At 37.0% G+C, this 26685-nt stretch overlaps 1 protein-coding gene across 4 annotated transcripts; it reads right to left on the bottom strand.

Moving 5' to 3' along the window:
• Nucleotides 1–9486: 9486 nt before the first annotated feature.
• On the bottom strand, nucleotides 9487–25504 carry SERBP1 (SERPINE1 mRNA binding protein 1). Of its 4 annotated transcripts, none has more exons than XM_052636935.1 (8): nucleotides 25079–25504; nucleotides 21235–21385; nucleotides 20553–20693; nucleotides 20351–20440; nucleotides 19654–19773; nucleotides 16985–17162; nucleotides 13313–13486; nucleotides 9487–10880 (listed from the first exon to the last, which is right to left on the bottom strand). In XM_052636935.1, exons 1-8 carry the CDS (start codon nucleotides 25389–25391, stop codon nucleotides 10824–10826), a joined length of 1224 nt encoding a protein of 407 aa, XP_052492895.1. In that variant the 5' UTR covers nucleotides 25392–25504; the 3' UTR covers nucleotides 9487–10823. The 4 variants fall into 4 exon arrangements, with proteins under 4 accessions (XP_052492895.1, XP_052492897.1, XP_052492896.1 ...); XM_052636937.1 differs by having other exon boundaries at nucleotides 19654–19728; XM_052636936.1 differs by having other exon boundaries at nucleotides 20351–20422.
• Between the last annotated feature and the right edge of the window lie 1181 nt (nucleotides 25505–26685).

Below are 26685 nucleotides of genomic sequence, written 5' to 3'. Positions count from 1 at the left end.
GTGGCGAAGCTTGAAGTTTGGAAAGCTGATGTACCTCCAACCGGCAAGGCATGTCCTGTCTACCCAGACACCTGCTCCAGTGGTCATTACCTCTGGGTGCTCCCGTCAGATCTGGGTGCAGCTAGAGGGCAGGTAAGCCAGCTCAGGGTGAATCTCAGGAACTGAGAGTTGGCTGTAATCAAATCCAGATACCTCATCTTGCCTTCTGCAGAGCCTTAAGATTACATCCACTGCTGTGTGGACCTAGAAATTCCAATCTGGGTTCTTGCAACTTTCTTGTCTATGTTGTCCAGAAAGGGGAAAGACAAAAGTAGAAACCAAAACTCTTACTAGCAATGGCAAACAGTGCAGAGGACCATTCATCCAACAACCATTTATACTTGACCTTGAATAATATGTGTTTGAGCTGTATGGGTCCACCTATATGCGTTATTTTTTAAAATAATAAATTCTACAGTACTACATGATCCATTGTTGGGTGCTGAGCCACAGATACAGAAGGCCAACTAAAAGTTCTATGCAGACTTTCAACTGCAGAGGGGAGTTGATGCCCCTAATCACCACACTGTTTAAGGGTCAACTGTATATAGAGTTGCTACTATAGACCACATCTATGTTTAGATCAGTATGTCCCATCACCCTGAGATACAAATGTTCTGCTAGGTCATATTTAACTCTTCATCCATGCCTCCTGCCATTCCAGACTAACTTAGTTAGTTCTCCCAGGATTTATTTGAAAAGCTTAAGCTTCTTCCTTACACATCTATTCTACTCTGTTTAACTGCTGTGTAGCACCCCCACTGCATGGTTCCTTGCATCTCCGCAGCTTCAGCACTAGCTTGTCTGCACCCAGGCTGTGGAGCCCCTTGTTTGACTATTTGCAATAGGTCATGACAGACAAAGCTGCCACCTCAGAAGCAGTCCAAACTGTCACCTCTTGAGAGTAAGAGCCAACTTTTATTTCTTGCAATACCTGCTGTTCCTGTATTTGCTTTCTTTTGATTACTAATAGCCATTTTAGCCATTCTTCCCCTCCTGCTTCAACACACAGGTCCCAGTCTCCTTTTTAACCACTCAAACCTTTTCCCTTGGAGAAGGAAATGGCACTCCAGTATTCTTGCCTGGAGAATCCCATGGACCGAGGAGCCTGGTGGGCTACAGTCCCTGGGGTCACAAAGAGTCAGACATGATTTAGCAACAAAACCACCACCACTTCCTTTTCCCTTCCCTTAAAGCCCCAGGTGGTACTGCAGTCCTCAATTGTTTTCTTAAAAGTCTCCTTCTCAGGATGCAGAAGCCTCCTCAGCACTCCCCTTGTACAATGCACTTTCTCTCTACTGGACTGTAAGTAACCTGAAGGCAGGGATCACAGCAATCTGATTCTCCAGCACCGTGCCTGCTGGAGAATGAGATTGATAGAGTAGGTTATCAATACAAAGTAAGATATGTCTCCTGCCACCGCCTCCACCTTGTTCTTCTGTTCTAGAAGGCAGTCCAGCTATGCCTGCTTCTTTATTGAGACAATTGCATTTGCTTGTAATCCTCTTCATTCTCAACCCCGACTCTACCCTACCATTGACTGACAGCACTACTGCAATACATGTTGCTGTTAAGCTGTGTCTGACTCTCTGCCACCCCATGGATTGTTACTCACCAGGCTCCTCTGTCCATGGAATCTCCCAGGCAGAAATACTGGAGTGGGCTGCATTTCCTCCTCCAGGGCACCTTCCCGACCCAGGGATCAAACCCATGTCTCCTGCAAGTCTCCTTCATTGCAGCTGGTTGTTTACTACTGAGCTACCAAAAACATGTTTGAGCATGCCTTTGGCTGCACTCTGGCAGATAAAATGCCCTCTTTCTGTGAATGACAGGATAGGTAACCTCATTCTGCCCTTGCTCCAAATAGTTTTTATAATCTTCCTTCCTTCCCACACAAAAGTAAAATTCCTAGATCAGATTGCCTCATTTACCAAGCCTAGTAGAGCTCACCAATATTCATATAGCCAGGCTTTCATTCCTCAGGAAAATTCGCAATACTTTAAATCCTCACTCCTGATACACATCCCAAAAGCCAACCCAGAAATCTCCGCTCTATTGAAATTATCAAATTCCTTAATTCTCTGGGACCTAAATACTACAAACAGAGTTCAAGTTCATTCTCAGTGAATTCACGGGCATCTCTACCAATTTGTGTGTAAAGATCATAACCTTCAATTATTCATTAAAAAGACCCTCTTTACCAGAAGCCAGAAACTCCATTTCCTGGGCCTCTATCTTTCTTATAAGCAATAGGAAAGCCAAGCTGCTATCTAGTTCTTTCCCTTTAGTGCCTTTTCCCCTCCACCCTGTCCCAATTTCTCAGCTTCCACGAATAGCCTACAGCTGCAACTCACCAATGCCCAGATACCAGTGAAAGAGATGCCAAGCTAGGCACATTCTATTCTAGTCAGTACCCCTTACTCGATTCTTGGTTTTCTCCATCAGGCTCTTTTTCTTCCACCTGGTGTAGCTGTCATCTGTCCCAGTATCACTGCTCAAGCCTTCCAAAGAAGCCCTGTTCTTCTCTTTCTAGCCTGCAGGACTCAAGGACATTCACATTATCCACCCTTATGAAAGGCTGATAGGTAAACCCTCAAATTAATCACTCTCTAGAATAAAGAGATCAGAATGTCCTCTTCTTCATGCTAGTGGGGGGAAAAAAAAGGATTAGGAATTTAATCAGTTGGCCAACTGATGATGGAAAGAAACAAGTCATATTTTTACATCAGTCTACACTAGAATAAATTTCCAATAAAAACTTTCCAAAATACACCCATAAAATATGGGTATTTTATAAAATACCCATAAAGATAAAAGATACTCATAAGATAAATATATTTTCAAGATATGCCAGATAACTTACAGATCAATACGAAAAAAGAATCATCACTTCAAAGAAAAATGGACTGAGTGAGCAACTCACAAAATTCATATAAATACCCAATAAGCATGAAAAAACACACCTGTTTTATCAAAGAAGTAAAAATTAAGTACCATTTTTCCCTTACCAAATTAAAAACATTAAAAATTAGCTGGTTAAGAGTACTGTTAGTTGACTCTTTTCTGGAGGCAGCTGGGCAATATTCAGTAAAATTTGAGTCAGGAACTCCTTTCCTAGCAATGTAGACTAAAACTGTATAAATCTCATAAAGTGAATAAAAAAGCTTTATCACAGCATTGACTAGAGGGGGATGGATGTTAAAGAGTAGTAACTGAAGCAATGGATCTTTGAAATAAAAGTGTATATAACAAGCCAATTTTTGCCTTTACTCCCATTCTTACAGGAATTGTTAATTATGATCCACCACCTCTAACATAGTACTTAGTCCATGCAGTTTTCAAGAGGTGTAACTCAGGTCTCACCATGACTAGTTTAAGGTAGGTGTTCTCTTCACTTCAGAGATGAGAAAACTATGGTACAAGTTAACTAAAACCAAGTCATACTATTAGAACCTGATACCACAGTCTGGTTTTAGAGCCTAACTTTCAACTACTCTAATTCTTCTCTATGCAAGTGACTGCACAACAAATTTTTTATCAATTGGGATTCTGACTGTAGTTGACAATACCTGTGATTCCATAAAAATCTTTGAACCTATTGTTACTAGATAATCAAAAACTGGCATTTCCATACTTCTGAAGTTCTAGAGCATTCTTGGTTCTTTAGGAAACTACCTAAAAAGCAGGAAAATCTTAAATGACAGCAGGACAAATCTGGCACCAAGTTTGCTAACTTATCTACTCAGCTATCTAAATCTTACAAGGCACACAGTAGGTCACAGACAGAAAGTAACACTTCTGAGAAAGTCCACTATTTTAAGGACACTGGAAAGTATTTTAAAACTATGAATAAAAACATTATGCCTTCCAAATAGAAAAGTAACCAGAACAGTGTGTTCTCTCTTTAATTAAAATATCTATAACTCCTTCCAACTTAACCTGATTTTTTCCAAACATGGCTGTTTCTTAAGTAAAATCGAATTAGGGCCGTTTTTATTCAGTTGTGTTGCTTGTATGAATTATTGAAACATAAATGCCTTTCCTTTATTCTATGGTAACTGGTTCCACATTTTGTTGATGGTTCTTTTATTTAAATAAGAGGCAAAACCATTCTTAATTTGGCTGAGATTTCAATCACATCTCCAAGAAACATACAGACCTATTATGTGATGCCACAAGGTCCCTTTAAATTAATTCAGGCCACTTATCAATTTCCACGACTGTGAAGAATTCTTCCACAAGGAACCCTGGCCTTGCCTAGGCAAGAGAATGTCAGGTGGAGTCTGTATCTTCCCTTTTCCAATTTCAGATTTTAATACTACCCACAGGTAACTGGACCCAACAAAATACAGTAAAAGCTGTTATGAGATTCTGATCGAGACTGGTTTTCATAGGTCCTGGATTTTCACCAGAAAGATTGTAACCTGCGTTAACATAGTTTTTCCTAAGAATCTCATGACCCTCATCCCTAGCCAAAAATATCAAGGTGAAAACCGGAGATTTCATTTATAAAAAGAAATCTTAACCTTATTCCATCACAGAGGGCATTAAAGACCATTTGCCTTCTTTTTCACAATTTCCTGTTTCTTCTCCTCTCACTCTCCCGCAACTGCGGATGACTGGATTCCTTTGCACTCCTATAACACTCCCTTTAGATCCCTCTGGTCTGTGGCGGGTTAACTTTCAGAACAGCTGTATAGACTTTCTTGTTGTTAAAAACACCCACTTTTCATGTGCTTGCAATAGATTAAAAACAGCTAGAAAGGACAGTTAGCCAATAATTTCTCCAGCTACGGATACGTCTCAAAATTTTTCCTCTAAAAATCTGCACATAAAAGTTTAATAACTTTAAGTGACAAGAAACTGATGATCCTGCGTGGGGGGGGGGGGGGAGGTAAGGAGGAACATCCATATTTGGGTGTCATTAGGAGGTGCTGATTATTATAATGGTGATTATAAACTGTCCTTTTTCTCCTAAAGAGAACTCAGCTTATTTTTATTTTCACTGAGCATTATACAGCATCCAAAGCACTTCTCTATTTCAGTCGTGACTTCCAGCTCTACTTTCTGACTTAAAATGCAGGGCTGGAGTGGAGGGTGGACCAATCCAAATGTATTGATACAGTGTATTATATTGTATCAACACACCATATAATACATTGTATCAATACAATGCATTGTATCAATCTGCTGTATAATACATTGTATCAATACAATGTATTATATCAGTCCACACCTAAGTGAAGCCTTGATAAACAAGTATACAGTATCAAGCTGAAACCAAATTTTCTGTAGTTTTTAGGAAAAGGTGTTCTTTTTTGTTGGAGAAAAAAAATGTGGAAGCTTCACTGGAAATTCAGAATTTCCAGAGAAGACAAACCAACTTCATCTATAAACAGAAAAGTTCCTGTGTTTAATTCATTTCACCAGTCATGTAAACCTAAATATTTTCAGCTATGAAATGCAGCTGGGGGTGGAGAGGAAGACACCATCTTCTTTGATGAGTTAGATAATTTCCAAACCTCTGGCAGCCTGAGCATTGACATAATGTCTAAACATGTGCTTATCTAACATTTGTCACTATTTTGTCAGTGTGCCTGTCAAACAAAGCAACAACTGACTGGATTATTACACCCAAGGTGTGAAACAAGGAATTCAATGTGTAAAAGTTCCCATAATAAAATTTCTGACATTATTCATCAGCTAAATAAGAAAACTTCAGTCCCAAACTGACAAAATTCTAGGCAATAACAAGAACCAAGTTCAACTGGATCATTTTATACATCTCCATTCTAGGTAAATGAAAACCATTTCCTCAAATTGAAGCGTTTTTGGTCCTAAAATCTGTGAGAGAAGTCAGCTGCAACTGCAATTATGGTGTTATGGTGTAAACAATACTGTCCAAACGAACTATTGTCATTCTCCCAGCTCAGTTCTCCAAGTAACAAAATCCTAAGTATTAACTAGCCCTTCACTTTTCACATTTCCATACCAGTACAGTAACAGTTATGCCACTATTTAAGGAATAAAGCCACAACCAAGATCAGTTCAGAGCAATTCTTATCACTTTAGGTAGTCTAGTTTTGAAAAACTCACAAGAGAACTGGAGGTAACAGAGTAATTATCACCAAGTATTCTTTGTTTTCCAAGACTTAGAATACACATTCAAGTGCACCAGAATGGTCATAGCCTCTCCAACAGGCAGCAAAAGGGACTAATGTTACTGATTTAATATTACCTATGTAATTAGGGGCTTCCCTGGTAGCTCAGCTGGTAGAATCCACCTACAATGCTGGAGACTCTGATTCAATTCCTGGGTTGGGAAGATCCCTTGGAGAAGGGACAGGATACCCTTGGAGAATCATGGACAGAGGAGCCTGGCAGGCTACAGTCCATGGGGTCACAGCCAGACACAACTGAGTCTTTCACCGTAATGTAAATTTCATGTAGACTGTCACATAAAGTCACGTAATTTGCCTTTCACATAATTAACACCTCCAACAAAAACATAATTTGGTAAATCATTTTCTAACTTGTATGGGCCATTTCTCATCCTTCCTTTCCATTTCAAAGTGAATTGACTCCCAGATAAGACAGAAGCAATGACACAAAAGCTAAATTCTGCCTAAATGGATATCCTGATTAAGCTGAGAAATGTAGTTCTCAGAATCCATTAATCCATGCCCCAGTTCAACCTAAGAAGTTGACATTTGTTTTCTGACCCATGTAAAATATTTCTATTTCTCATCTTATGGCACAGTCAGCACAATGGAAAGATATCAAGTGATAATTGCCACTGAATGTGAAAACCTATAACCATGCCATTAAGTGTCTTAGTCTAGCAAATTATACTTTCCATAACAGCTTTCAGAATATTTAGGTTGCAAACTCAATAATTTCTTAAAAAATAATAAATCTTTACTAAAAAGCTACTGAATCTCTTGCCCTTACTCTGATTAGAGATTAAATAAAAATTTTTAAATACTTCAAATTTCACAACTTCCCATATAGGGCGATTTAATCTGCACCTGTAACTTTTTTTTTTTTTTTAAAGAACTCTTATGTTGACCTAAGTGATGGTGTGGACCAGGGGTCAGCAAACATTTTCTGTGACGGACCATGTATTTTAAACTTTGGGAATTATATACATCATTCACTTCTAAAAGGTAGAAGCCATTCTTAGCTCAGGAACTGTACACAAAACAGACCACAGGCTGAAATCTATTGACCTCTGGCTTAAATGTAGCAGTAATTTAAATGATACTTACAATGTTAGCACTTCCCACCATGGACAAAATCTTAATGGTTTTAATAATTTATATCCTAGTCACTTTCTGAAATTAAGCTTGTACTTTTAGGTTACCTTTCCTTACATTACTGATTTAATGAATTCCTCTCAATACCTTTTCAATCACTTCTCATATAACCCCCATATTTGATCATCAGATCGATTCTCAAGTTGAAAGAACATGTTGGAGGTATACCTAGACTGAGCAAAAAATCATGAGCCCAGTTTCTGAAAGCTGACACTTAATATACAGATTAATGACAAAATCTGACAATTTTACAGTGTTTATCTAATCAGGTCTGAAAATCTAATGAGGGATTTTACTGCTTTGTTACTAGATTTTAAGTGTTCTGCTTAATTATTTCAGTAGTAATACAATGTCTGGGTTAGACTCAATTTTCTAAGCATTTAATGTCTGTCTTTATAAAGCAGAGTTGCAGGCACCCAAGAGCCTATTAGGACAGATGTCTTCTAGATGTCCACTAGTATACATGATGATGATTTTAAAGTCAAAATCATTCAGGTTCTAGCAGCTCCACATTTCCGAGTTTTTTTAACCCTTTGATATTTGGAACCAACCATATGTTAGTCTCTTAAAGATATGTTTTAAAAACCTAATATACAGTATTCAGACTTTCTATGCAACTCCCTAACAGCATGTAACAAAAATTTTCTATTTCCAACCACCTATAGCAATTAGAAAAATAATACAATAAAAATGAATACCTAATATTCTCCCCCTTCATAAAACACCACAAACACCCCCAAACATACTTATTTACAACTTGAGATATATTCTGCCTCCACTTTTTAAATGAAACTAAGTAACTTAGATGTATAGTGCCTGGTGACACATTTAAAAATCTTTCGTTAACTGCACAAAGGTCTCAAAATATTTTAACTATAAGAGACCTTATCTCCATCATCTCAATGTAAACTGAAAATATCTTAATAAAAAATATAAACTGTACTATTATTTCACTTTAAAAGCATCAAGACAGAAGTGCATTAGAACATTCTATCGGCAATTATTACCTTGTTTGTGAAAAGACAAACCCTCAACATAAAAGACAAACCCCTGACATTCACTCAAACATGGAGTTTCCTACAAGAAATGTCAATTGTCATGTCGGTCCTTGAAATTCATTTTGCAAGAATTAAATTTTGTAATTAAAATATGTACTCTCCCAATTGCTATTTGACAGACTAGGTTAACAAACACTCCATATACACACACCTGTTTGTGAAAAAATGAAATATGAACATTACCTTTGGTGGTACACACATAGGTCAGAAGACACAAGACGATAAATGGGCTCCTATTTGACTGCTTTTATGACTTTTAAGAAGTGAGCATGAAAATAAAATCTTTATTTTCAGTTATTACCCACCAATAAGAGAAAGTTAGGTTCACAGTTTTAGCTCGTGACACAAAGTGAACTAGGAGGCAAATTTACATCCATCAGATACAACTAATGGACTGACTTTAAAATCCAGGCTATCTTGAAAGCTTGCAACATACCAGATATTGCTGTGTATTCTCTAGTGACAGAATGCCAGCAATGGCTGACAATGAGTAGAACTTATTTTTTTAATAGGTGTTTTCTATATGTTGCTAGAAATCAGGTTTGTTACATGTTCGTGTCCAAAAATGAGTTAAGATACTTTAAACACACTATGTATGGGTATGTTTAGGAATGTGTATGTTGCAATCTCAAGAGGGGTCAATAGTCCATATGGACTAAATTAATACTTGCCTCTGGGTAGCAGATATGTTTGTAAATATAAAATTATGTTTAACATTAGCACCAGTGCAGAACATGCTCAGCATCATAAGATCCAAAACACCAGCACAAGTTTATCCACCATTTAAAAAAACCAATTACCTCCTTCCTAAAATGTCAAACTAGCAGGTCACTAGATCAATTAATCCAATCCCAATGCGAAACTCTTGTACTGTATGGTTTCTCCTTTAGAAGTATAGGGGAAAACTAATGAGCTAAACAGACATTTTATGACTTAATGTCTTATATCAAGTATTTTTTAAATTGGACATTACCACAGATAGAAAATTACTAATAGTGACAAAAAGATCTTTAAACCTGTAAATAAAGCCCCTTTCCTGTTAATCAATGTTGCAGAAGACTTAAAAAAAAAAATCCTAGAAAGGCTGTTTATTATTCTCTCCATGTATGTTTTACTAAGTGGTGATGCTCTTGATCAAAGAATCCATTATTAACCTAATTTTGTAACAGAGGAAGAGGTAAAAAGATACTTGTTACCTTCTACAGAATCTATCAAGACAAAAATTAATAGCAATATAGGAAATTTGGAAACAGTAAAATTTTTGGTTTTCATTTCATGGATGGTGCTGCTGTTCCAACCTTATAAAGTAAAGCTGTCCACTTTCCAAATCCCAGAAATTAACAACCTCCAACCTTACCATACTAACCAGTGCCCTTTGGTTTCTTTAGAACAAGGGAGAGTTAAAGGGTTGATTATGGATGTACAATTTTGATTTTGGGACCTTTCACACATACAAATCATACTGAGCGGCCACTTACTTTACAGAGCAGTTTAAATGTTAACACATTAGCCAAATTAACTTGTTCCACCCACCCTATTGGAGGAGGAAAAATCCAACACCCATAAAACTACTTCACTTGACAGTATGTCTACCAACAATAAGTAGCTTAAACAACTTTTACCAGTAAGGTGTCTAGACTGATTTTTAAAATGGGCAAGTGACATTTTAAAAGTAAATATAATTGAAATTGAATCAATTATAATTTGAACCTAATGAACCATGCAGGGGCAAGGGTTAATAAACCAATGTGCTTTGAATTTGTTCAAGTACTGGTATTTCTGTATATAAAGATTTAGCATATATAACAGCTATCATGAGAAGTGAAAAACACCTTATCCCCAGAAATGAAAATATTAAAACTAAGTTAAAATACATAAAGTAGTTAGTATTCCACACAGCATAAAATTTGACAAAGTTTACATGTCCCAGTTGACCATGTGTGAAAATGCAAAGCAGATATTAAAACTGATATTATGTCCAATATTTAAAACCAGTTTGTAATAGGGGGAACATCTAAATCCTTAATTAAAAAACACAAATGAAGTGAAAGCTTTAAACTGGTACACACTGTTCACACCTATATTTCAAGTTTGGAAATGCATATTTGCAAGCAGCAATACAAAAGTATTCATGAAGAATGCATAATCTCTGAAAATTATGAAAACATCCCTGCTACCAATACATTTCTAAATACAAAACTGACTACCATATTGTTACTTCTGTGTAGCAGGAGAAGTTCATTTTCAAAACAGATAAAATTCAGTCTTTAGGTGTGAATGGTATGAATGACAGTCTTTTTTTTTGTTTTTGTTTTTTTTTTTAAATTTCTTAGTCGTTTGGGATCCTTAAGCATGCAAGCCTCAAAGAGGAGGGTCCACAAAGGAACCAGGGTGGTCTTATGGCATCCAGTTAAGCCAGAGCTGGGAATGCCTCTGGGTCATCCACATCAGGAGCAGAAGCACTTGACTGAAAAAGAAAAAGAAACAAGCAAAATTAATGATTCTCAAAATCTTATTAATATATTTCCAGCATCTACATTTAGACAGATTCTTAAAAACAACAAAAAAAAGTTTTATTACAATAAGTAAAATATGCCAAGGCTTTTACTTTCAAAAGGTAAAATTATGGATCAGAATAGGACTTGAGGGGAATAAATTGGGAGACTGAGATTGACATATACACAGTGCTATATATAAAATAGGTAACTAATAAGGACTGACTGTATCATAACAACCTATATATAAAAAGAATCTAAAAAACAAGTGAATATATGTGTGTATATATAACTGATCCACTAAAATTAAAAAAAAAAAAACAAGACTACAAATATTTGCAATGAGCCCTGTCCTGAATTTTCTATCAAGATCTGAGAAAACTCCTAGTAACAGATGGGTTATTTGTTTTTCTAACAAATCACTCTAGTAGATTCACACAAGGTACGTATGTGGATTCACTGTTGTTCACTATTCTTTTATTTTTCCCACCTGCTAATAATAAGAATGGCAATGAAAGCAAGCTAAGAAACCAATTATTTAAGCAGCACATTCATAACTGATAGGAAGGAACTCAATGGCTATTTATAGTCAAAATACAAATTACAAAACAAAAAAGTATTAAAAAGATCCATATACACAATGCTGTCCTTTAAAAAGAACCCATGTTACAGAGGGAAAAAACAAACAAAATATCACTACACTGTTATGGGTGACCATAAAATCTAGAATTTTAAGTTATTACTATAATTAAACATTGTCAGACTCAATCAAGCAGATGGGGTACCAATTTATCAGATGTTGAGAATTCAGGACATTATGGTTGGTTCTGTAAGACACCAATGAACTAACTCAAATTATACTAAGCTAAGCTAAGCTACTTCAGTCGTGTCCGACTCTGTGTGACCCCATAGACGGCAGCCCACCAGGCTCCCCCGTCCCTGGGATTCTCCAGGCAAGAACACTAGAGTGGGTTGCCATTTCCTTCTCCATGAAAATATTCCATAAATGAATTTCAGTAACTCTTAAACATTCCACAAAATTTCCTAAGAACCTGTGAGAGTATAATACCTGGCAATCCTCTCTAAAACAGAAATTCACCTATCTGCTACATTACTGCTGATGATCTGAAATGTATATGATCTCTAAAAACTAACAGTACTGAATAAAACTGAAAGGATCATCCAAGTTCCTACATAATACCAAAGTATTTATCCAGGATTACTGAATAAATCATAGCAATTTGGTGTCCTTTTCAGAAAAAAAAAAAAAATCTCAGAACTTACAAGCATGTGGCATTTCACACTGTACCAACTGAGTAACAGTAAATGAAGGTGTAACCACTACAACTTCTTCACCAACTTTTGTGTCCTGAAATATGATGTCTGCCCCTGGCAGCTACCATTCCAATTCCACAGGGTATTTTCCAGTCAGACAAGCTGTACAATGATCATTCTTTTCAAAACATTCCAGACCATTCTCACTTTCTTGAATCATAATATCTTCCTTTGTACAATGACCACTGTTTTCAAAACATTCCAAACCATTCCCATTTTCTTGAACCATAATGTCTTGCTTTTTCACTCTGTTTTTTCAGTGTTATTCCTTCTTGTACAGATGAAACCAGTCCTTCCACTGACAGATATACAACACTGTTTGCTCCTAGATAATCTGAAATATGCCCAAATTCTGGTTTATTGGCAATAAGCTCTTCTTTTGTTGGTATGTTTATTCCCATGAAGCATGGATATCTAACTGGTGGGGAAGCTACGTGAATATTAATATCTCATCAATAAACCATGAACTTTGGGACCAAGCAGATCAAAATTCAAAACTACCAATTACTAGGGCTTCTAGCAAAATGTTTCAGAAAAATTTGTTTTGTGTCACACACAGTGCAAGGCAATGGAAATCACAAAAAATAGGACAAAAATGAATCCCAACTCTAATTAAGAGAACAGCTCTCCTGAACAAAATAGGAATCAACAACCAATCAATGTCACACTATTATATATTGGACACAAAGGTTTTATTGAGCTGACCTCTAAAAAGCAGTGAAGATTTGTCAAGACAATTACTGATATTTGGTACTTCAGGTAGACAAAGACCAAAAAATTACCTTGGTTCCTTGCACCTGAATTTCATCTTCTATAAAATGGCAATTTTTTTAAAAAGCACAGTACCATGACAAGCACTAAATTAATTGTTCAATAAAGGGTGATAAACTTAACCACTGCCAGCACAGTCATTTAAGTGCTTTAAACAAAAATATAACCTAAAATGTAATTTCTTAAAGGCATGCCAACCTTTTTCTTCTACTTATGTCTGCAAAAGGAGTTAGGTCAGTCATCCATCAAAAGAGGTCCCTCAAGTTACTTACAACGATAGACTATGTCTTAAAATTACCTTGTCAGTCCTGATGCCACGGTTTGGACGTCCGCCACGCCCACGCCCACCTCGTCCTCCCCTGCCACCACGTCCTGGGCGGCCAAGGTCTCCAAAATTGATCTCCAGCTGAGATGTTATATCATTTGCTGGCTTCCGGAAATGATGATCCATAACTGAGTCTTCAGCATGAGCCTAAAATTTCAAATGAAGGCCACTGGGTGATTTGATTAATAGGAAAGCAATGTTGTATATTTCTAAATGAGCTTTCTACAACCTGTCCTTTGTGTGAAAAAATGTAACTACAGGTAATAAGTAAGCTTTGGGATGACCTACAGTCATCTAGCAGGAAGAATTCCTTTCACTTTTCTCCACTTCATATTCCCTTAACTTTAGTTATAGGTGATACTAGCAAGTCTTGATTAGAGGTATTATCACAACTACTCAAGTGGCTGGGCCCCATCTCAAACCTACTGAATTATAATCTTTAGCAGTGAAGTAAGAATAGTTAGTTGCTCAGTCGTGTCTGACTCTGCAACCCTATGGACTGTAGCCTACCAAGCTGCTCCATCCATGGGATTCTCCAGGCAAGAATACTTGAATGGGTAGCCATTTCCTTCTCCAGGGGATCTTTCCGATCCAGGGATAGAAGCTTGGTCTCCTGCACTTCAGGCAGATTCTTTACTCTCTGAGCCATCAGGGATGAATAAGTATGTTTAAAATATGCCCTTCAGATTAGGATTCCAATCTGAACCTCTGATGAAGACTTTTAGATAGACAGTATATATTTCTGTTAGAGACATTACTGAATCTCTTCATTAAGTTTTAAAGAGAACTTTTGCTCTATACCAGCTATGACTTGGGGAAGAAACTGTGTACAGACTTCTCAAAATCCTTTTCTGTTTATATTTAAACATGTTCTGCCATATAAATTGGAGAACTACAGATTCAAGTGAAACAAGTTACATAAACAACCTTCCAAAACTTGCACAAATAAAACCATGCCTTAAATTTACCAAAGGAACCTTCATTAAAATGAAGTCATCATGTTTGTGAAATTCAGATCCCAAGCCACCTGACAAGACTCTGCAAAAATGCCAAGCAATCTCACACTGCTTAATGCCTGATTTTCTTTTGTACATTTGGGAAAATGGGTTTTAATCTTCTAGTTGGAAACTTCCTATACTAAAGTATGTTTTAATTTTTCTAAATCATGTATAATCCTCTTTTCTGAAGGGTATTTCATTCTAAATATCTTGTAATATTACAACTGTTAATAATTACCTTTTCAAGTACAAATTCTTTATTTGTAAACAGATTTTCATTCCTTTAATCATCTAATACCCAAACTAAATTACATCCCTTTTGTGTCTTTCTTTAAAAAGAAAGGTCTTTAAAAATATTTTCAAATTTTTTAAATTTAAAAAAATATTAACATTTAAAAAATATTAACTTTAACGGAGCCTAAAATACAAAATCACTAGCAAATAAGTCAATTAAATATGTGAAGTGTCTGATTTTAAATGTTAGCTATTGCAAAACAACAATATCAATTTATTAGTTAAAACCATTTATAAATTTCTAGAGCAAGAAGCAAAAAAGTTTAAGGTGATATATTACTGAAAACAATCCTGAAGGTATTACTATAGTAATTAAGAGGAAGCCTGGATATTCAGGTTACAACCCCAATCTTCAAGTAAACTACCAGGATCAATTTACAGGGTTTTTTTTTTTTTTTTCCTATAGCACTGTGCAATAATTAAGGAAATAGAGCTTGGTCTCAGCTGTCAATAATTTAGTTCTCCATTTCTCAAAAAAGTGTTTTCCTTTCCCTAACTACTTCATTTTTATTATGAAGATGAAGGTAAGTATAATATAAGAAAAAAAGAGTACTCAAAGCACTGTATACAACAAACTTAAAGATCTGTTATAAAGTTACAATGAGGTTGCATCCTGATAAACCCCAGATTATCTCTAAGTCCAAAATACATTTAATATACCTAACCTACCAAACACATCATAGCTTGGCCTAGCCTACCTTCAATGTGCTTAGGACATCTACATTACCCAACGGCAGAGCAAAATCATCTAAAACAAATTCACAAACCCTTTATTATAATGTGTTAAATATCTCATGTTAATTTATTAAATGTAGTATTGAAAGTGAAAAGCAATAAAACAAAACCCAAAAGTTCTACATCAGAGACAATCTGTATTCAAGTGATAAGGCCATATATGCCAATAAGGCCAGATTCCAAGTACAACATCACAAAAGCAGCCTAACTATGAGGGTCCAAGCATTTGTAAGTGGTTGATAAAGAAAATGTCCTAGTTTCAAGGTTATTCATAACCAATTTCACATTTTATAATTTTCAGAAAATTCTATTTATATATCACCTTGTGTAATTTCTGAAAAGCTCAATATAAAATACTTAAAGCTGGGATACTTAACCAGATGTCTATAAAATGTATCAAGAGGTTGCAGGGCATTAAAGGTAATGATATAATCTAAAATTACACCAAAGTATTTCATGTCTGTGTTCTGTTCTGAAGAAAAGTTCTGTTGGGACCCCAAAAACTTATAACTGTCTCAAAGGTACCAAAGTACTTTACTGAGCGACTTCACTTTCACTTTTCACTTTCATGCACTGGAGAAGGAAATGGCAACCCACTCCAGTGTTCTTGCCTGGAGAATCCCAGGGACGGGGGAGCCTGGTGGGCTGCCGTCTATGGGGTCACGCAGAGTCGGACACGACTGAAGTGACTTAGCAGCAGCAGCAAGCAGTTTTAATAATTAGTTCAAATGAATAATCTCCCTAAAGTGAACTTCTATGGTTCTTTAAATCAAGATTCTCTTTGGATTTTACAGATACACGAAACAACTTCATCAGCAAGAACTACAAAACCCAAAGCATTCTAATGAAGCAAAATATTTTTTCTTTACCGATAGGAAATGACACAAGACTGTCTCATTTATACTACTTTCATGATGCCCATGTTTAAAAAATCATCTCTAAATTTTTATTTTAGTGCAAAATATTTCCAAGCTTGTTTCACAATTATTTTTTTGCTTAGAAAATTATAATGTAGAAAGATTTTACTGTATTTTTTTAAATTATCAGGTTGCCTTCATAACATTTCAGTGTAACTGTGACTAAAAGCTCATACTTACATAAACCCTAAAAAGATATAGCAGTGGGATAGTCCCCTAAGAATGTGTGCCCCAAGACTTAAATAAAAGCTACCAAATCAAAAGTCACTCGTCTTTCTGGAGTATTTTCATTAGTTTCCTTGTTTCCTAAGGAAAGGAAACTCAAAATTCTCTGGTCTTCACAAGCTATTACTCTTCAGTAAAGATTACCTAAAGATTCCCAGATATTATTTATATATGGCATAGGCAGACAGTTTAAAGTTATACCACGTAAAAAATGCCAACCTTTCAATGTAATACAAATCTTAATGACTCCCAGTTAAGTAAGATTTTAAAAAAGATTAAAACTTTAAAAGAATAATTTCTTAACAGTATATTATAATATAGCTTATTTTCCTTTGGGGGCAATATAGGTCTCAAATAATCCTACGTAAAACTTTATTTTATAAACAGATTACCCATGTGAAATTTTAAAACAAAAATTGTATATGCAATTCAAGACAAATCTGAACATTTTCAAACACCACAAAACTTCACTTTACCTCTTCACTTTTTGACTTATGAAGAACAAATCCCTTCTTCCACTGCCCATCAGCACCTTCATTTGGTTTTCGGATATTAAATTCTACTTTTGCCCGGTCCTTATTTTGAATAGCCTTCCACTCATCCAAAGTCATTTCTTTTGGACCCTCTTCCTTTACTTCTTCAACTTCATTTTCCCTGTGTGAAGATGTTTCAGTATTACACCTGGTGGGGGGCTCATAAAATCACAGAACTTGTAAGTGTAAGGGAGGAAGTACCAACCTTAGCTGGTTGGTAATCATCTAGATTATCCAAGGACAGGAGAGTCAGTTTGCTTTGTAACCCAATGGCTAACATGTGACTTGGTAGAGACCAGGAATTTACTGTTTGTTCAATCAGTGAAAATGTGGATAACGAAGGAACATACAATTCATCTTCATAAACTCTTAAATGATCATCTATCAGTAACACACTTTCTTAAACCTAGAACACATTTTTTTAAAACCACACTACTGTTTTTAAAACTTACAGTATGTGATTGAAATCCGATTTCGCTTCTGCTAAAACACATTTTTAATTTCCATAATACATAATTCATAACACACATGAAGGTAATCATTTAGGCTGCCCATGACAACCAAGTTTTACATTTAAGAATATAAGAGAACAGTTCCCTGATCCATTTTTATAACATTTAAAGCAAATCTCTAATTTCTACAAATCCAATCTTTATATATACTCCTACTTTCAAACCAGTGTGTACATGAATAGGAAACTAAAGTTTCACTAGTAACGGAACTTTTTATAAAATACTGGTTTTCAATACTTAATACCAAATTGTGTTATTTCTAATATAATTCTCCGACTATAACTATTATATAGTATCCTGTTTCCTTTTTACACAAACAAAGCATGCACCTAGGAATTCACTATTTAATCTCAATTTTCAACTATCACCAAACAAGTTTGCTATTTTGGGAGCACTGCTTCTTTCCAAAGATAGTAGGTGATTCAGTTAGCCTCAGAGCTCAAGTTACTCCCATACATGCTATTCTTTACTGTTCGACAAATCTCATCTTAAACTCCCCAGACCAAGTTCATACTGAATTGATGCAATTTTAAGTATCAAGTCCAACCCTGTCAGTTTGCAGATCAGAAAACTAAAGAAAGAAAAAAGGTCCCAGTTACTCATAAGTTGTAACGTAGCCAAGAACAGAACTCAGCATACATTTATCACGTCATGAAACCATGACATCTACCTTCAAGGGTTCTAAGAATCAAATGAAACAAAACAGAAACTCAAGAACTATACTTTAAGAAACCAATCAAATTCAGCCTAAACTGTGTTTCTTAAATTTACACTTGCATATGTAAGCTAATGTCATCATCATGGTCTTTAGGCTCAATACCTAGAACCCCAATTTCAGTCCTGGGAACTGAGCTAAAATTTGCTTCCAATACCCTATCAATACCAATATATCTCTTACATAACTGTATGTATAAACAGTTATAATCCTGGCAGATTACTCTTAAGGTGATATAAATGTTCAAATATTTAAACAAATTAAATATTCATTTAAATAAATGACGGTTCTTCATTAAGAGAACAATATTTGTGTTGAGCTTGGTAAAGTAATTAAGTGTTGTATAAGGTTCATTTAACTTACCTATTCCATTGTTTACCACACAAAATATTCATAGTTTCATATAAAATAAAACAAAGTTCAACTCAACACCATGTATTTTTAATCTAATAGTAATAATAACTAAAATAACTAATAGTGTAACTAAAAATATTTATACTTTTAGTAATAACTAAAAACAATAGTAATTTTCTCTAATAATAAATCAATTATTATTCCTTATTTAAGCAAATCCACCAAATATGACTTTCTAATCATTAAGAGTGCTTCACTCTAAGAACAATTCTGGAGAAGAGTTTAGAAAAGCATCCCCTCCCTAAATGATTTGATTATGCCTTGATTAAGAATTACTGACCTAAATAATCTGCAATGTAAGACTTTAAACTACATACTGAAAGAAATGACTGACATATAACTTCTTCTTGTATTGATGGAAGACAGAGGAAGGCATAAAACTATTTCTACCAGCATAACTTGAGTCTTTAAAACTCTCCAATCCTTGAACAACTTAATTTCAAAACTGTCTTGTACCTAAAAACTCAGAAAATAAGAAAAGCTAGTTAACGGATAACATATTCTGGCCCTTGCTCTCCTCACACATTTTAAAAGAAGCCAATAATGCTGTATTCCACATTCTATGTCAACGGAAAAAACCTTCAAAGAGATGGAGGAACTAATTTTAATAGTCACATTTTCTCATTTTAAACTGTCACAGTATAAAATGTGTACAGCTATAGAGTCCAAAGTACTGTGAACTATGAGTTGCAAATAATTCTCAGGTTAAAACAACTAGTTTTTGTGCTCAGGGCTAACAGGATTTACTAAAATACCTATTTTCCTTATCTTTTTAAGATGCCAATGGTAAATTCAAACAGCCCAACAAATACATGTGTAAAGTACTCCTCTACTATTTGAAGGAATGGAGTACAATAAAGTCTTTCCTATTAAAAAGAAAATATTTAGCAACATTAAGTCTACAGATTTTTTTTGGTAAACCCCGAACATTGCAATGTTCAACCATTACCACCACATACAAAATCACTTACTTATTTTCAGTGTCCGCAACTGGATGTTCTTCACCTTCAGGTGTTTCCTCAGTCACATTTGATTGTTCCAAGTCACTGCAATTATAAGATATTTGTTTCTGAATGTATTTGGGGGACTCTCTAAGGAAAGAAAGAAAAAAAGGCATCTAGGTCCATTTACATGTAGTTAAAAGAGTATACAAAAGTATTTTAAAATTCTCACATTCCCAGTTTTTTCCTACTGAATTTACTCCCCTGTAGAACATTACAAGAAAATAATTTAAAAATATACACTGATCCAAGTTACAGCTCAAGCACACTACTCCAAAAGTAGAAAGGCAGCACTTCTAAAATAAAGACCCACCAGCTTTTCAAGTTTTTATAATCACCAAAAGGTTAATAGCTAGAATAAGAATTGTAAAATAAGAAACACACAATAGCAGAATACTCAACTAACTTCAATATAAGATTTCAATAAAAGTGATACACCTATATGAAAAGTGTCACACGTTTGAAACAGAGGAAAATTGGTCATTTGACACATTATAACCCTAACATATCCAAAAAATCACCCATCATCTTGTAAGGAAGTAGCTGAGATGACAGCATCCATTCTTGTCCCTAGGACAAGTAAATATTTAACAGAACTAAGGGCAAATCTCAAACATAAACTATACAATTTTATTAAAATTATTTATTAAGAAACCGGAATACCAACGTTAATTCATCTTTGACAGTTCCCCAGTTGTGAGATCCGCTCCCTCCACGTTTGTCCTCATGCTTCAGGCCACTGTAATGTGAAAAAGAACTAACAAAACTGAGTTAACATAATACTCTTTACTTCTAGAAATTCAAATTTTGTTTTATTAAAGAAGTAGATTCAAATATTAAAGTATAATAAAAACCAATATAAGACTTACGATCTATCACTTCCACTATGCCTATCAAATTCACGTTTGCCACGAGAATCAAAGCCATCTCCCCGGCCCATTCCACGTCCACGACCTCCTCGACCTCTTCCAAGACCACCACGGCCTCGGATAGGCCGGTCAATAATCGGTCTACAAAAAATGAAAAATATTACATACTTCTAAGGTTTCTGGAAAAAAGAATGAGAGAAAGTCAAAGACTCTAAAGTACAGGAACATATTTACTGGCTCACAGCCCAACTGTTAAATGTTTTAGAAATTCAAAATAGTCTATTTCTAAACAGTTAAAGGGAATCAGAACTAGGAAATTCTCCAAAGTAAAAAAATTATTTTGACATTCTCTTTTACTACTAATGTATATACTCTTCCACTATTACTCATTTCACATTATAATCTAATAAAACTGCTATTCACTCATATACTTAAAAATTAAAATAAACACATCTAACCTGCATAATTGAAGTGTTTCACTACAAGAAATCTAAGTCTGAATACCAAAAACTGTTACCAAAATGTCATTAATAACATAGATACTCATACTCACATGGTCTGCTGAAAAAAGTGATAAAATTAACCAGCCACACTGGTTCCTGGCAATTATGCTCAATTTATATGCGTTAAGATGTATGTCTATAAACTGACAATACATGAAGAGATTAAGAAACAATCTTGCCTATCAACGGAAAATTCTCCTCCTTCACCCTTTTCTTCAAGTGGCTTTTCGAATCTTCTTTCACGAGGTGGTCGCCTTTCTGGTCTCCTATCAATTATCTTCCCTTCACCCTGAAGTTGTTGATCAGGTCTTCTTCCAACACGTCTTATTCCTAAAACGATTAAAAAACAAAACAAAACAAAACCCATATAAGCAAATCATTTTTGCAACACAAAACATTTAGGCCTAGACTGTTAGAAAAAAAAAACACTACTCTTTACCACTACTAGCATTTTCTGTTGAAAAAGGCTAACACTGGGCACTTCTGAAGTTTAACAAAGTACTTCAGAAAAATTCCTATTTAAATAAACTTGTTTCAAAATTCCATTTGGTTTGCCAAACCATTACCCCCTCTAAAGCACTCTCTGTAATTGACCTGGAAGTCATTTAGTTATCTCTCTCACTTTTCAAGATGCCTACCTCTTAATTTAAAATTCTAAATTCAAGAAATCTTAAGCAAATGATATAATAAAAACGATTAATACAGTAGCCATTTACAAATAATAGTCAAGCAAACCAACACAATCACCAGATAAGGACCCTTAAAAACAAAAAAAAAACCACACCAACAGTGAAGGCATTATTTTATTTTACATCATCTGAAGAGGAAAAGAGAGTAAAAAGACTGATGATTTTACAAAATTACAAAACTGAAGGGAAAGCAAATGCCATTTAAGATTATATCCAATGAATAATAAGGTCCTACTGTATAATATGGGAAACTATATTCAATATCCTGTGACAAACCATAAGGGACTATATTAAAAAGATTATATATACACACATGTATAACTGAATCACTTCAGCGTACAGCAGCAAGTAACACATTTTGTAAATGAACTATACTTCAATGAAAAAATTTTAAAATGATTACATCTCCATAGTTGAAAATAGCTACTTAACCCTCTTCCTACTGCAGTTTATATATATGTATATATATAAACATATACATACATACCACACCTAATTTTAAAACATATTGTTATGCAACCAGAAGCAATTATTATGGAGAAATTTTTTTTTGGTTTGCCCTTACAATTATGTTTTCAAAAAATCTTTAAAAACCACATACACAAATTAAGCAAGATGTAAGAAACAGAAACTTGTGACACTAACTGATGGCTGAAGCATTTACTGATTTCCCTCTTCCTTACCTTTTTTCTGTTTGTGTCAAAGGCCAAAAGGCCCCATGGTGGCCTTAAGGATAATAAGTAGACTGATGGTTAAATTTATGACTGTAAAATTTTAGGTATGCTCTAATTCCCAAACCACAATTTCTGACAGTCACCTGAGGAATTGATTTCACAAGATATTAAGTTGGTTCACTCTGCTTCTTTCTAAGAAAGTGTACCGCCACCAAGATGCACCCAACTGTTCAGCTGCTTGCAGTCAAATGGTAAACGTCAAACTCTGAAATTTTAAGGTCCGTTCCACATAAACTCTCAGGACAGGACACAAACGTTAGACCTTACACCGAGGCATTTAAAAAAATTTCTTCCGAGGTAGTGTATGGGGTGGAGCTACAGAACCAGTTCTTAGAATATCCAAGCCTCACACACCCAGATGAACAATGGCTTGCTTCCCCACTCCAATATTCAGTTATCAGGCTTACAGAATCTAAAACACAAATAAATCCACGCAGCAACTGACATTTAAAAATGTGTCTCTAGATTTTTCACTATATTCCAGGCTTTCAACATTAAAAAACAAACAAGAATAGACCTTAGCGATGTTCAGTGGTGTCCATTCTCAAATTCCTCAAGTGGGCAAAAGACAAACTACAAAATTCATAGAATATAAACAGTAAATACCTACCTAAAGCATATCTGATTGTGCCAGGACCTCTATTCAAAGGCACAGAACACATGATCAGGTTAACAATCCCTCCTACTACAAGAGTCCAGGACTTTGTTTACAGGTCTATACTTCCCCAATGCCCAGAAATGATTGCTACATAGTAGGCTCTCAAAATGAACTTTTTTCATTCAACATTTTTATAACCTGTGTTTTATGCAATTTAAGCCTAAGTGTCCTCTGAAATGCTGACCTAAGGAAAATGTTGATAGCTAATAATGGAAATTATTGAATTTCACTACTGAATGGTAAATGTAATCCTGCTCATAAATTTATGAAATAACTTTATAATTTAAAATACTAGGTTCCAGGTAAAAGTTTATTTCATAAACGGACTTTATGATCAAACTGAGGGGTTTAAAGCACACCTCATGTTTTGAACATTCAAAACGAGTGAACACATTTCAGATTCCATTTTTTCATGTACCTTCTTTGAATCAGTGATAAAGGAGGTAAACTTAAGTACAGTTTAAATGACTACAAGTCAGTGTTCCTTAACATAGAAATTAAACGATTTATTACATTGTGCTACAGCCTATAGAGCCTGCTATAAAAACTAGCTGAGTATTTAGCCTCAAAGATGCATGCTAATACTCCAACGTGTGCTTCCCTCTCCAACCTGTAATTTTAATATAATTGTTTTATTTACCACCTAGTTTCTTCATCCCAAGCCTCAAAACGTTCTATTTCTTAAAACTTCTAAACCAAAACCTAACACAATTGTTTTCATTTTTAAATTAGTTGAACGCTAGCTATCAAATTCAACAAAAGCTCAGAACTCCTTTCTGAAGCACGTGGCAAAATTCCAACTTTCAACACAGAGGTAACCTCTATGATTCAGAACTTAGGTCCTACACCTACTTACTTCGGATCTTTAAGATTTTTCCTTACTCCTCACTGCTATGCTTTTTCACCCACCACCAAAGAGAAACCAGCAATGAGGGAGAGTGTAAACACCAAGTTCAAGGCAATCCCGCGAAGTTTACAATGACCTGGAAGCAGCTACTACCCGCCAATGAAATCCCGACCACGCTTCACGCACATGGGGAGAAAAAGCCATAGACTCAAAAGGATTTAGAGGTGGCTAGCGCTGTGACAGCCACGAGGCTCGCGCCAGGGGCACACCACACGAAACACTGCGTGCAGTGGGGAGGGGGGGGGTCCGCGGGGGTTCGACGGGGTAGATAAAAAGATCTTGACTCGAGAACGAGTTTCAGGATTTCCTGCCAACACGTTTTCATTCAGAATTCCCGCTTCTGGTCAATCCCGAGGGGCTAAATTCCTCTCCCAAGAGCTTGAGTCACTCCAGCAAGTTATTAAGTTTGTAATAGTTGAGGGGGCGAGGGGTGGACAATAAAGCACGTGCGCACCTAAAAGGGCAGCTTTTCCCACCATATCCGAGCGGTTCGAACATGCCTGCGGAGAGGTGTGCGCGCAGGCAGAAAGCTCGACCCTCTTTTTCGGGCGTACCCCGCGCCATCCTGGGACAAGATGGCAAGAGAGTAGCCTGAAGGAGACCACCTCACCTCAGAGCAGCAGACTGAGCGGGGAGCTCTGAGCAGGAAGAAGCCGCGGAGCCCCCGCTGTCCGCTTCACTACAAGTGCTCCGAGGAGTGGCTCCCTTCACCGAGCCTCGGTCCATGCGCTCGCCCGCCAAGGAATCCGGCGGGAAGGCAACAGCCTCCCAGGATCCCGACCACGCTTCTCGGCTCAGACCTGAGGCGGGAAGGGGTGGTTCCAGTATCCCTGCAGGTGGCGGTTTGAACTTGGGCTTAACACGCTCCCAACACCTTCGCAGGACCTGGCTTTTGTCGCGTTGAGGGAAACGCCGGGATATCGGTGGCCAAGTCTCCCGCGAACCCTCGGGGCCCCAGAAGTGAGTGTTAGCCGCCAAGTCTCCTCGCTCCTTCCCTCCATCCCGGGTGTCTCCCACCTTCTACCACTGCTTTACCTTCTTTCTTAAGCGCCACAGGCGGCTGCGTCTCCTCCTTCTTGTCAACCACGCCGACGCTGGGGGGCAGCGGGTTCTTGCGGTCTTTCTGGGACTCTTTACGCAGCTGTTTGCCCGCCGCATTGGAGTTGGTCTGAGCTGCGGCCTGAGCTGCGCTCTTGGCCCCAGGGCCCCCAACGCCGCCCCCGCCGGCTTCTTTTTTCTTGTTCTCTGCTGCCTTCAACACCTCGAAGGGGTCCGATTCGTCGTCAAATAACTGGTCGAATCGGTTGGTGACCACGCAGCCGAAGCCTTCCTGTAAGTGCCCAGGCATGATGGTGGCTCGGCGGCGCGTTCCTCCACGGATTGCAGCGGGCCGCGCCGAGCCAAGAGCGCCTGCTTCAGCTCTTCCCACAAGATGGCCGGGCCGAGAGAGGGGGGCTGTCTTCTCTTCCGGCGCTAGGCACACATCCGGGAGCGGCCAGCGCCGCACGGTACCACGGGGTCTGTAGGCCAGAGTCGCTTTTCCTGAGGCGGCTCCCGGCACCAGGACTACAACTCCCAGAATACACGGCTTAACAACTCTTCGCGCGCGCCTCAGAGGCGAGTCCTCACCGAGGGAGAGGGGTGTGCAAGCTGAGGGAGAAGCGCGGTGGTGGGCGGAGTCCTGCCACCTGCTATCGCCGCCCTTAAACACTTGGCGTCTCCTGCTGCGCTGAAAACAGGAAAACGTGACGGCGTGTTTTGCTCGCGAAAGTTCTCAGTCTTCCGTTTTACTCCCCGCCTCCGGCCCAGGACTAACTTTCCCCACCTCTCCGGGAGGGTCAAGGTGACTATCAGTCTTACAAGTGGAGACTCATAAACTTCCAGGGCTGGCAGATTGCACTGGCCTCGCAGAAGTGGAACCCGCTCTCTTCCAAATCCCTAGTTGCCCAGTTGCTGGAGTTGCCCTCCTGCAGCCCTAATAATGAACCGAAGCGTCTCTGTTTAATGTGAGGCGGAATACGCTTCTTCTCGCGGCCACTTGAACTCTAGCAGCAGAATTAATCCAAAAGACAAGTTGAACTAGCAAAGTGAGTGTTGCGCGCTTTTCTTGGATGAGAAGTGCAGTCTTGCGACCGGTGCTTTAATTGTTAACTCCTGGCAGTGTAGCACTAGCCAGACACTGGGAAAGCCTCCAAAAGGCATTGTTTGTAGAAACACTTTATGGAGCCTAGGCTGACATTAGTGCCAGGCAAGTCAAGGATTGGGTGTTAGTAAAAGGTACTCAAGAAATAACATTAAAATGTTATCTGAAGAGCATCTGAATGTGTGATGTGCTAAGAGGTGCAGTGAGGGGAGAGAAATATGTCAGAGAATTGTCTTTAATTCGCATTGGTATTAGCTGAGAATATTAAAGTCCATTAAAAGGGTGTCATGCATATTCAAGCATATTTGGTTAACACGGTGAGGGTGAATGTATTATCATAATTTTTAAACCTTTTTCTATTAACCAGAATATAGAAAATGCATCTCTATGTTCCAGGTACTATGAATAACCTTAATGATGACAACAACTTATTAGTTAAATAATTTTCCCTTTTCACAGGTGAAACCGTTTCCTATTTGAAATAACTTAATCAAGTTCA

Source organism: Budorcas taxicolor, chromosome 3 (assembly GCF_023091745.1).
Source record: "Budorcas taxicolor isolate Tak-1 chromosome 3, Takin1.1, whole genome shotgun sequence".
Classification (NCBI taxonomy): Eukaryota; Metazoa; Chordata; class Mammalia; order Artiodactyla; family Bovidae; genus Budorcas; species Budorcas taxicolor.
This window is presented reverse-complemented; position numbering and strand designations above follow the sequence as displayed.

What these genes read in the sequence shown, in the direction of transcription:
- SERBP1 (XM_052636935.1), bottom strand. Translation starts at nt 25,391, where the DNA reads ATGCCTGGGCACTTACAGGAAGGCTTCGGCTGCGTGGTCACCAACCGA. An exon ending in GGAGAATTTTCCGTTGATAG is followed by an intron (nt 20,694 to 21,234) that starts GCAAGATTGTTT and finishes CATTTTTTGTAG; the next exon opens with ACCGATTATTGACCGGCCTA. An exon ending in ACTGTCAAAGATGAATTAAC is followed by an intron (nt 19,774 to 20,350) that starts GTTGGTATTCCG and finishes TTCTTTCCTTAG; the next exon opens with AGAGTCCCCCAAATACATTC.